This window comes from Physcomitrium patens, chromosome 1 (genome assembly GCF_059467195.1).
Source record: "Physcomitrium patens ecotype Gransden chromosome 1, ASM5946719v1, whole genome shotgun sequence".
Lineage (NCBI taxonomy): Eukaryota > Viridiplantae > Streptophyta > Bryopsida > Funariales > Funariaceae > Physcomitrium > Physcomitrium patens.
Genome location: NC_143410.1, coordinates 14,129,630 through 14,140,479, shown reverse-complemented (window position 1 = coordinate 14,140,479; position 10,850 = coordinate 14,129,630). Strand labels below are relative to the sequence as shown.

General features: G+C 37.8%; 1 protein-coding gene across 4 annotated transcripts; it reads right to left on the bottom strand.

The window, feature by feature from the left end:
• Positions 1 to 2,256: 2,256 nt before the first annotated feature.
• On the bottom strand, positions 2,257 to 8,212 carry LOC112286927 (putative methyltransferase PMT18). Of its 4 annotated transcripts, XM_024529358.3 has the most exons (8): positions 7,778 to 7,916; positions 7,058 to 7,108; positions 4,612 to 5,267; positions 4,277 to 4,487; positions 3,723 to 4,029; positions 3,124 to 3,516; positions 2,834 to 2,911; positions 2,257 to 2,680 (listed from the first exon to the last, which is right to left on the bottom strand). In XM_024529358.3, the coding sequence occupies exons 3-8, from the start codon at positions 5,257 to 5,259 to the stop codon at positions 2,428 to 2,430; spliced, it is 1,890 nt and encodes a 629-aa protein (XP_024385126.1). In that variant the 5' UTR covers positions 5,260 to 5,267; positions 7,058 to 7,108; positions 7,778 to 7,916; the 3' UTR covers positions 2,257 to 2,427. The 4 variants fall into 4 exon arrangements, with proteins under 4 accessions (XP_024385126.1, XP_024385116.1, XP_024385145.1 ...); XM_024529348.3 differs by lacking the exon at positions 7,058 to 7,108 and having other exon boundaries at positions 7,778 to 8,212; XM_024529377.3 differs by lacking the exons at positions 7,058 to 7,108; positions 7,778 to 7,916 and adding an exon at positions 6,009 to 6,626.
• Between the last annotated feature and the right edge of the window lie 2,638 nt (positions 8,213 to 10,850).

Below are 10,850 nucleotides of genomic sequence, written 5' to 3'. Positions count from 1 at the left end.
ACATGTTAGATAAGTATTCTATTAAGACAAAAGTGATGTTCAACTAATATATGATATATAACATTCAACTTCATTCTAGCTTATTATATATAGTGATTGCCAAAATTGAGTATGAAATCAACTTGATTAAATTCAACAAATAATGTAAGTAAATTGGATACAACAAAAATAAAACTATAAATTACATAAAATTATCATTATAGTAAATCATACTTCCATAATAATTAAAGTTTATTATACACAAGTATATATATATATATATATATAAAAAAAATTAAAATGAAGTTAGGTCTAAAACTTAGTTTTGCTCACACGAGTTGAAAAATTTGTCCATTTTCTTTTAGTAGCTATTATAGCTCTAATACACTTATACATGCTTCTATATAAGTTCTTACACTCATTGGGAGTAATTAAAGCATAATAATCTTCAATATGCTCTCATAATTCTAACATTTCTTTGAAAGATGTTTCACATTGCTTCAATTGGCGTTTTAAAGTTATCCATAAGTATTTGGTTGGATTTAAGTCAAGAGATTGTGCTAGCCATTTCAAAAGAGTAAATTCTTGCAAACTGAGCCAATGACATACACTCTTGGACATATGCTTGGGATCATTATCATGTTGAAAAATCAAACTTATAAGATTTAAATTGTATGCATGCACCATATAAATCAATTCTTGCTCCAAGTTCTCTTTATACATGTATTGATTTATACTTCCCTGAATCCTATACAGCATATCAGGGCTATTTGGAATCATATAACCTTACATCATCACTTCCTTACCTCCAAACTTAATTGTTTTTTGCACCATTTTAACACTTGTTCTATGTCTATCACAAAACCAACACCAACTACAAGTATTGGAATAAAAGCAATTTAATTTTGTTTCATTGAAGAATATTACACAATCCCAATCATCATCAATCCAATGACAATAATGTTTAGCGAATTCTAATCTTGCCTTAATTTCATAAAGTATGAGTTTTGGTTTCTTCTACTTTATTTTGTATTTCAAACCTACTTCACATAACATTCTCTTCACAATACTATCACTCGTACCAACATGAAGCTCATCTCTCAAGTAATTTCAAACTTTATGTGTAGTTTCCTTGCCACCTCTAGTAATTTCTCATACACAAGCCCTTCAATCATTTGCATTCTATATCTTTGACCTACCGCTGAAACTATGATTTACATCACTCAAATCAATCATATGTTGCTTACAAAACTATGCAATCCAACTTTGAGACAATTATAAGTCTCTAGCAATATTCCTAGTATTCTCACCCCTCCTCAACTTTTGCAAAGTTTCCACTTCTATTAACTTCCTATCAATAACTAAGAGATACCTTAATGAAACCATTTTGCTCAGTTTGCATAGGTGATGTATATTGATGATGGACACAATTATATATATGAAGACCAAGAATATGTCTATGCTCTCAATCACACTCAAAAAACCACTTGTGTATGTTAGATTTGTAGCTTAGATTGTATCATGTCATTGTAATCAAAGTGTGAGCATAACTGAGTTTTAGAGGCAATTCATTTTGGTCCACATATTTCTCAATCTATCTTGCATTGATGGACTTGTAATTTGGTAGCCACATCAATTACTTAAAATAGAACTTAAATCACCTACTAATTTGGCTATTATTGCAGAAAATTACAAAGTATAAATAGCTAATGGTAGAATAACTAATTTCATACTCAATTTTGGCAATCATTGTATGTACAATGTACTCTATGTATTCAAATCATGTCTAACTTTGATGAGTTGACTAAAGATGAAATTTTTGTAAAACATAAAAATTATTTCTTGACATCTAAGATATCAACCATGCCAAGCCTAACTACATCTTTTTTTTTCTTTGTTTTGTTTCTTTTAAGTATTTGTTAATTTATACTTATGTACATAAAAACTCATCATAGAGTGCTAGAAAAGACCATAGACAGCAATGACCCAATATAACAATAGAGCAAGTCATTTTACGCAGATTGGAAAGTAAGAAGCTTCATTAGATCCTGTTTGAGCATGTAAGCAAAAAAATACTAAAGATTTTAACCATGATAGTACAAAAACATGCTCTCATCACGCATTTAAATTCATTTCAAAGGAAACATCAATGGCTGACCCCAATGACCTGGATCGACTACAAAGAGTTGATATTCAATGAAGTAACCAGTAAGGGGCATTGTACCTACTTTGGGTGTCCTCACAGCTTACCTTAGAAATATAACTGTATCTTTCAGATAGATTATAAGACTTTAGTGGTTAATGCATAAATTTAAATTGTCTTGATTACAATGGAAAAGGTTCAATGACCCGCACATGCTTTCTGATTGACCAAAGAACTCAGAACCACTAATTGTTCCCATGAATCCCCTGTATCTCAATGCATTGTACATAATACAATCGACTAACTTAGTCTGAAGAATCTCCCGATAACGTAGCGTTAGCTGCTTTAATTTCACCAACCCAATAAGTCTTCACACAAACCAAAATCTTCTCTCTGATGAATGGACCCTCTTCATGATCTGCCAACCGGCACTCCCAACGCATACCTTGGGTGATGATCATAACCTTGTTGACAACGTCAACTTCATCACGTATCAAAACTGCCCCCTCAGGTCGCAGGATTCGGTCCATCTCCAAAAGCACGTATGTAATATCACACCTGCAAAGGTACGAGTTCCACAATCAACTGACACTACAGCATCTAGTTTTGCAATATATCTGAGACGCGATCAGTATGAGAATCAATGAAGTAACCGAATCATTAATGTGATATTCAGGTCACAAACCACAGAAAACATTAACCTTAACATACCTGTCTTGGTACATGCTGAACACGTTATCTGCATGAATTAGGTCATAAGTTCGTGGGTACGTAGAGAATGCCTCACACCTGATAAAGATTCAACAAAGCTCGTCGGTTAAGTGTCTATGGTACCAAATACAGAGTGTACATTAAGCCCTCTATGTACCCTTTTAAAGTACATTAAAAGGACGCGCTGTAATCAACTGAACTTTCAAAAGAGCACTTCTAAACTACGTCAAGCTATGTGGATATAGTTAAGACAAGAAAACGTGCATCTGATGGATAACAAAAGAAAATACCAATTCTGGTAAGTCCCAATAAATCCACGCTCGAAAATTACACCCAATGTGTCAGTTTTAGCTTCCGGGGGCATGGCGTTCATAACCCATACAGGGTCTTTGACAAGAGCTGCAGCAAAGCCTCCAAGACCTGCATTCATGTCCATAATGTTCCTGTATCTACCATTGGTAAGTGGTGGAATCAAATGATTTTTGTAGTATTTGACTCGCTTCTCCCACAATTCTGCGTCTTCTTTGAATTCCTGAGCTGTCATAAGCGGAACACTTCCGCTAGCGATCCTTGGAGGGATAGTGTTCACACGTGCAGGAAATTTAGCTAATTCGCCGCCAGCAACTTCGTTTTTACTTTTCACATCAGGAAGTGGAGTAATACACGCTTCAAGCTTGCGATACCTGCGCAAGGAGAGAACTGAATTTCACCAACTGTATACATTTCAGGGCTGTTAGGATGAAATCCTTGCTATTTAGCTGTGCTCGAATCGCATGATAACTATAACGAGGAACCAAAAAAGAAAAAAATTAACGAACGAACAAACGAACAAACAGCTATGTGGCCTCTAACCACGTCAACGACACGTAGAAAGTAAAGTTGAACGCACCAAGCATGATCAGGATGCTCCAATTTACTGCACATACGAGGGGACACAGTGGGATTCTTCTTGTGAAAAGCTGCACACTCCATGTGGTTGAGAGGCTTCTGCCAGATTGCCAGATTGTCCTTCTCTACCACCTTCTTCCAGCACAGCCGACGGGCACCATCCTCAATTGTGTCCTGCTCAGCCTTCAAATCTTCTTGCGTCCGCTCCCAACCCTTGTAGTGTTTCTTCCAGTTGATAGGAGGACCAGACAGAATCCAATATCCGCCAGGCCTTAGCACGCGGTCCACCTCAATTAGGTACATGTTGTCTGCATGCACATCGTGGCAAGATTGAGACTCCAAAAATGTATGATGCTAAAATTCTGTGTCGAGATGTCATGACTGTACACACCTTCACTACAGCAGAAATGGATGAAGACATGCTATGAATGACAGCATAGGACACACTTCCTGCACTACACAAAAGAACGACATACTTCTCGTCAGAAAACACGGGAAGATGTTGCCCAACCAAATGCGATTGTTTCGCAATCGGCAGATGTCGCAGTTGCTTACCCGTCGCACCCCAAGGAATGAGACAGCGTGAGCAATGTGCCATATCAAACGATCGGGCGGGGTAAGGTAGTCGAATCGTGGCCATAATCCCAAGAATGGCAGGTACTCCTCTCTCAAGGGCAAATTGAATTTGAGATATATGGGTGTCTCTCGGTGCAAATGACATGGCCAGAATGTTTTTCTTCAACAAGTAGGCTCCCCAACTCGCCACCTGATACAGAGAGGAATGAGTATTCTATGGCGTTTCCTAGAATGAAAGTACAAAGTTTGTCATCAGAAACTCGGAAGATGAGTATGTCAATTATTAGAAAGTGAAGAGCAGAGAAGGAACGTACTCCGCAACCAGTGTCAAGGGCAGTTCGGATAGATCCATCGTCCAACGGAATGAGATCGGCAATATCGGCAATATACTTGTCTGCACCACCAGCCGAAAAAGTACCACCGCCAGGGAAGTAGAGCTTCTCACCTCGGTATTGCACCCATTTCTGAATGGCCTTCTCAACTGTAAGCTCTTTGTGAGGGGTATTGGCATACCATGCATAGTCCCGGCTCTTAGGCCAGGGGAAGGGATTCTTATACCCTGGAGGAGCTGGCACGAGGCATCTCAGAAGCTCGTCCTTCTCTGGACAATGGCGCTCACGGTACTCCAGCTTCTCTCTGGGAAACTTGAGCGCACGCTGTGGGTCCTCACAAGGGGTAACCTCGCTGTACTTCATGTCGCAAGGGGAAAATTGTTCGATTTTGGAGCCATCGTTGGTCGTGCTTGCCAATCCATGATGGGCCCCAAAGTCAAGAGCAGTGGTAACGGAGCCACAAGCTTTTGCATTAGTAGCCTTGTCACTCAACGCCGCGGTACCGCCATTTTGCCATGAGCCTAGAGTGTAAAAGAAACAGCAGAGTCCAACTACAACCAACAACCAAGTTATACGACGTCTCCTTGCGTGGTCGAAGTTAACAAGCTTTGGAGAGCCAGGCTTTCCCATTTTGAAATCTGTCACAAGAGCAAGAGAGGGTAGCTCTAAGTATCTTGACACATTTGAGGCAGTGAGCAATAGCGACGACTGAGGCTGCTGGAAACGAACCCCAAGCCCACAGAAAGAGAGACTCAATATCGCATCACTTACGAGATTTGTCCAGATTCAGCACACCCAATTCAAACCATTTCTCTCCCAAAACCTGCCAGAAGTTACTGCTTTCGCCCCAAACACTAGATTGTAACGACTCATTAAACCATCAAAGCTCCTTCGACGCACCGCCCCCCGCCAAAAAAAAGGGTACTCAGCCTGAGTTTCGAAAATATTTCGAAAAAACCAAATGATCACTAAATACGTGAACTCCTAACCTCTTTATTTTCAATGTCAAAGATATTAGAATCTCTTAGCTAGAAAGCATTCTACATTTTTCCGAGCCTCTCCATTCAACTTCCTCTAGACTTCTGTATCCTTAATGTGCTTACATATTATTTGTGGAGGCATCACAACAAGCTTTCATAATAATGACTACGAAGAAATCCAGAATTGAAATAAATGAACCGACCGAACGGTAATGGTGCGCAAATTCTGCACCCAAAAACATCAATTTGGGAGCAGAAAAGCAAAATCCGCACATCGTTACAACTATGTGGACATGATAGGTCAATGAGATCGCTGCATAAGATCACACAGTTACTCGAGCACTGTCTAGACCAAAATGCAGTGACGCCGAAAGAGCTAGATAGTAGCTAAGTACTCACAATTTTTTTAATATTACATACTGTCCATAAGATACTCCCAGGAATGTTGTAGGCTTCTTATCACACGTGCATGAAACCAAGAGGCTCATTTGTCAGTTAGTTTCACAATACGGGACGATCAGGGATCTTGATTCTAAGCTAACTAGAAAACGCTCATCTTAAAGCTTAGCCATAAAACAATAATAATAATAATAATAATAATAATAATAACAGAGAAAAACAGGAAAAAATAAAACAAAACAAAACAAGAAGCATAAAATGAATGGGTGATACAAGGCAATCAAGGTTACCAATCTCCCTTAAAATGATTTAGTCCTGTCAATGCGACAGGATAATGGTCCAAACACACCCACAAGGCGAAGGGACCTATTCAAGGAATGAATGGCCATTGACGAACTAAATTGTATCTGAAACTTGTCGACAAATCAAACATAGAACAGCAACGCTTCTAACTGGAAAAATCAAATGTCTCACAACACATCACACAAACTCAAACCACACTGCCAGTACACTGCTTACTTGGTCGATTCTAAGTCATGGTTAGCCACGTAAACATCAATTTCCTGTTTCGAAATGCCAAATGAAACGAACATATCGAAACGTTTCAAAACGTAACAAAAAAAGGATGTTTCGTTGCAACTAAGCTGGCATCTAAATATGACTTAGAGCAGAGCCTCTCTTCTAAGAAAGAAAACGATTGCGACAACAGAAACCATCACTCTTGCAAGTTCCTAAATATTACTCGAGTTTGCAGTCATACGAAAAAGGCCCCAATCAAAAACAGGCGCATGTAGTCTGCCCCGAGCAACTTCTCAACGTCTTCCGCAGACGTCAAACGAGCCGCAACAAGAGCTGCTCTTCAACTTTTAAAAAGTCAAACAAAAGCTTCGACACAAACTCACGCTCCTTTGAAGTAGCCCACGTTAGAAACTACTAAATGTACACATACTCTGTCATATCCTTGCTGCGCACAGCATAAGAAAGCACAACGTTGCTTCTGCAATGAACATACAAAATAACGACATACAAGAGTAGACGATCAGAAATACCAGGGGAGAAATGTTGCGAAAAACTCGAAAGTTGAGAAGGACTTGACAGTCCTAAGAAACAGATACACAAAAGAATCGTAAGATATCGTTGCGAGTACCTACAGATTTAAGAGTTTCGATATGTGCGAAGATGGTAAGATTCTCGGTACAATAATGGATCTCACTGTTTTGGTTTTTACACATGATTACAGGAAACAAGGATATAATCTTCGATTCAACAGAAATGAAAACTCGAACAGTGCTTCTTCGCCACAGATCAAAATTACCTCCACCATGCGCTAGGAAACAGTGCAATCTAGTTACTGAGGTACTGAGCTGCGATCATTAGTCTGCAAGTGCGCATTGACCATCGTGGACTCCTCATTTACTCTACAACAGGTTTCAGCTTGTGTACACTCATCGATACTACCGGTGACTAGCATTCAACCAATCACAACTAGGACTCACGACGCCACTGCGAATATTTGAGAATACGGATTTGATTCAACCCTAAGCATCCAATAACTCCACTGCTTTCCCACAAATTTCTAGCATCCCAAATCACTGCTTCCGTCAACGTTCCGCATATCCAACCCAAAACAAAAAACAAATTTAAAACATTACACATGAAACAAAAACGGAACCGATTGGACAGAATCGCACACAACGCAAAGATGAAAGGAAAGTTAGTACAAGCGGAGCAGTCCAGATACCCAAAACCCAAAACCCAAAATCACTCACCGTGAGGATGTGACGGATAAACGCTTGGTACGTGCGGAGGGGTCCAAGGATTGCAACATACAGCAATGAACTTGCTGCGTAGAACAAGCCAGCAGAGCTACAGCATGAAGAAGAGCCTCATAGAAGGCATCGACCCAGGGGGTGGGGTGGGAACGCAAGAATCTGGTGCCGACTTGCCAGATCCAAAGGGGATCAAGGATACCTGCCACGCATCGGAGCCGGCAGAGGACTTTCAAGGAAGAAGAAGAAGACGAAGAAGAAGGCGAGGCGAGGCGAGGCGAGCAGGGGGGGGATGGGATGGGAGGATGGGGACGGTGGAACAATAATTCCGTCCGCTACAGTAGCGCAGAAACAGAGCAGTAGCAGCAGTGATAGTAGGACCAGCAGAGTAGAGCAGCACAAGCAACACCAGCACCAGACCAGCAGAGCAGAGCAGAGATCAGAGCAGCCTAGTCTAGCCTAGTCTAGTCCAGATCAGTCCTGTCCTGTAAGAGAGTGAGTGAGAGAGAGAGAAGGAGAGAGAGAGACCCGAGATCCACAACTCTCCCAGCCCGGCTCCACCCGGCTCCACCCAGCCCGCACCCGTCCGGAACTCAATCATTTATGGACAGACGAATGGAGACGCCAGCTCATCGTGGAGAATCCCCACATCCAGTGCCAGAAACGCGTTCATCCTCCTTCGCGACAGGATGAACAGAAACCGTTGGATACCTACACCACTTGTGAAAATATCTGTGCCCATAACCGCGGGGGGGTATTTTCTTTTCTATGTTTACTTTTCTTCTCCTCTGCCTTTCCTCCCTCCCTCCCTTCCTTCACTCCAAACATAGGGCCCTGCAGTCAACGCCTTTTATGTTTTGGGCACCTCTATCTACATTATTGATTACGTACATTATCATTGCCCAATGCGGGGTATTGAATGCTGCCTGGAGCTTTTGATACATCCTCCTCATCCTCTGTGCTTGCTGTGTTGCTGAGCCCCTGCGCTCTTGTGCCCGTCCCCTCTCCCTCTCCCTACCACCAAGAAAACAACCCCTACACGGGAAGGAGGGTAGGGGAGGGAAATGATCATGTGATAAATGCTCATTCAGTTCCAAAAAACTGGGTAGGTCCAAATTATATATGTGTACCTACTTACATTGGTAGTTCAAGGGTGAAGAGAGTAGCCCAAGGGTGACAAGGTGATGAGGATAGTCTACATCAACCCAAATAGAGATGCATCATCAAAAAAACAAAACAATATTTATTAAACATATTAATACATGATGTTGAACTAGTTGATTCTTCTGTCACTTAAGTTTTGACAACTTATATTCATAAAGCCTTTCTCTTTGCTATACACCTAGGACTTTTATATTCTAATATTAGATATTAAAAGCAGATTTCTATCTAATAGTTTTCAAGCTCAAGGGGCACAGGGCATATAACAAGCATTAGGTAGAATCTTTTGTCTGAATGCACCTTCATTGCTGTTTAAACTCAACCTTTTATTTATTTATTTATTTACAAGAATAACTTTAGAGATAGTTTTGAAAAAGTATTGTTCTTCTTCTTGCTTCTCTCTTCCACCTTCCTGATATAATCTCCATAAAGTTAAATAGAAGATATTCAACCAATTCCATAGCTTATTACTAGTGATTGTGTTTATTTCATTTTTTTTCTGTATCTATTTTAGGAGTTGAGTTTATCACAAGTTAATTGTATAAAAAATTAAAAAAATTAAAAAAATACAAAAGTATAACATATAATTGATTCTTTAATAATTAATATGAAATGTGGAATTTTTTTTATTAATTACCAAAGGTTATTAATTTTTATAATTGAGTCTTTTCTCTTCTCTTCTCTTTCATCAAATTTTGTTTTCCTAACTAGATAGAACTATTCTTCTCATCCCAAAGCACACCTACTCTTTCCTTCTCTATCAATGCACAACTTCTCCTGTCTATGTCAATGCACAACATTTTATTTTTTATTTTTATTTTAAAACTAGGTTTCAAGTTGCAGTGCCTCAATTTTCTATAAGAAATTTAACCAACAAGCAAAAATTGCAGTTATATAAGCACAAATAATTTTTATTTCAAAATTTTACAAAAGATGTTAATCAAATGGACAAAACAATGGTTCACCCAATCTAAAGATTTGTCTTCAGAGAACATTCTAAAGAAGGGAAGAAAATATAAGAACATAAAACATGCTAGGCTTGCTAAAAAAATAAATCCATGAAGTTATTTTTTAAATTAAATCAGACATTGTTCTTGCAAACTAAATGATTCAATATTAAGCTTTTTAAATAGCTTCATTAAGTAATTCATTAATATATATATATATATATATATATATAAGTTTATCAACCAATCAAAAATTGAGAAGATATTTGAATTTTCTAATGATTGGCTATCAAAATTTTAAAGTTAATATAAATTTTAAAGAATGAAGTTATATAATAAAAGTAATTATGTTAATAATGTGACCATTTAATTATAGATGCATGTAATACAAGAAAAACTAAGAAAATATGAATCCTTCATTATATACAACATAGACAAAATTAAACAATAGTATTACATGGTACTTAATAAAATCATTACTTAATGTCAAATTGAAGATTTAAAGAAAGATCAAATCAAAACTATAATTTATTTTATTAGCAATGCAAATAATTTTGATCTAAGATATTTATTATAAAAATATATTATAAAACTATAAGCATTCAATCAACAAAGTAGCAACCAATTTAGATTTTACTATGAAAATAACAAAAAATATTTAAATAATTAGACTTATATTTTAAGAGTATTTGCAATAATTAAAAATATTAGAAGTATAGATGGCTAGAAAAAGTTTCTTTTCTGGAATAATATCTGATTCTATAGCAAAAAAAAATTAGAATTGATAAATATCAAGAAAGTAATACTGTTACCAATGACAATGTCAAAAACTTAATTAATAGAAGTTGGTATTATTCTAGCCTTTATCATTGTTATTATCTTTATGATATTTATAAAAATAAAGATTAAGAAGTAGATAATTATAAAATTGACTAATTTGTATAATATTTATTAGTATATTTATT

What these genes read in the sequence shown, in the direction of transcription:
- LOC112286927 (XM_024529348.3), bottom strand. Translation starts at nt 5,259, where the DNA reads ATGGGAAAGCCTGGCTCTCCAAAGCTTGTTAACTTCGACCACGCAAGG. An exon ending in GAGCATCCTGATCATGCTTG is followed by an intron (nt 3,517 to 3,722) that starts GTGCGTTCAACT and finishes CTCCTTGCGCAG; the next exon opens with GTATCGCAAGCTTGAAGCGT. An exon ending in TTCAGCATGTACCAAGACAG is followed by an intron (nt 2,681 to 2,833) that starts GTATGTTAAGGT and finishes GTACCTTTGCAG; the next exon opens with GTGTGATATTACATACGTGC.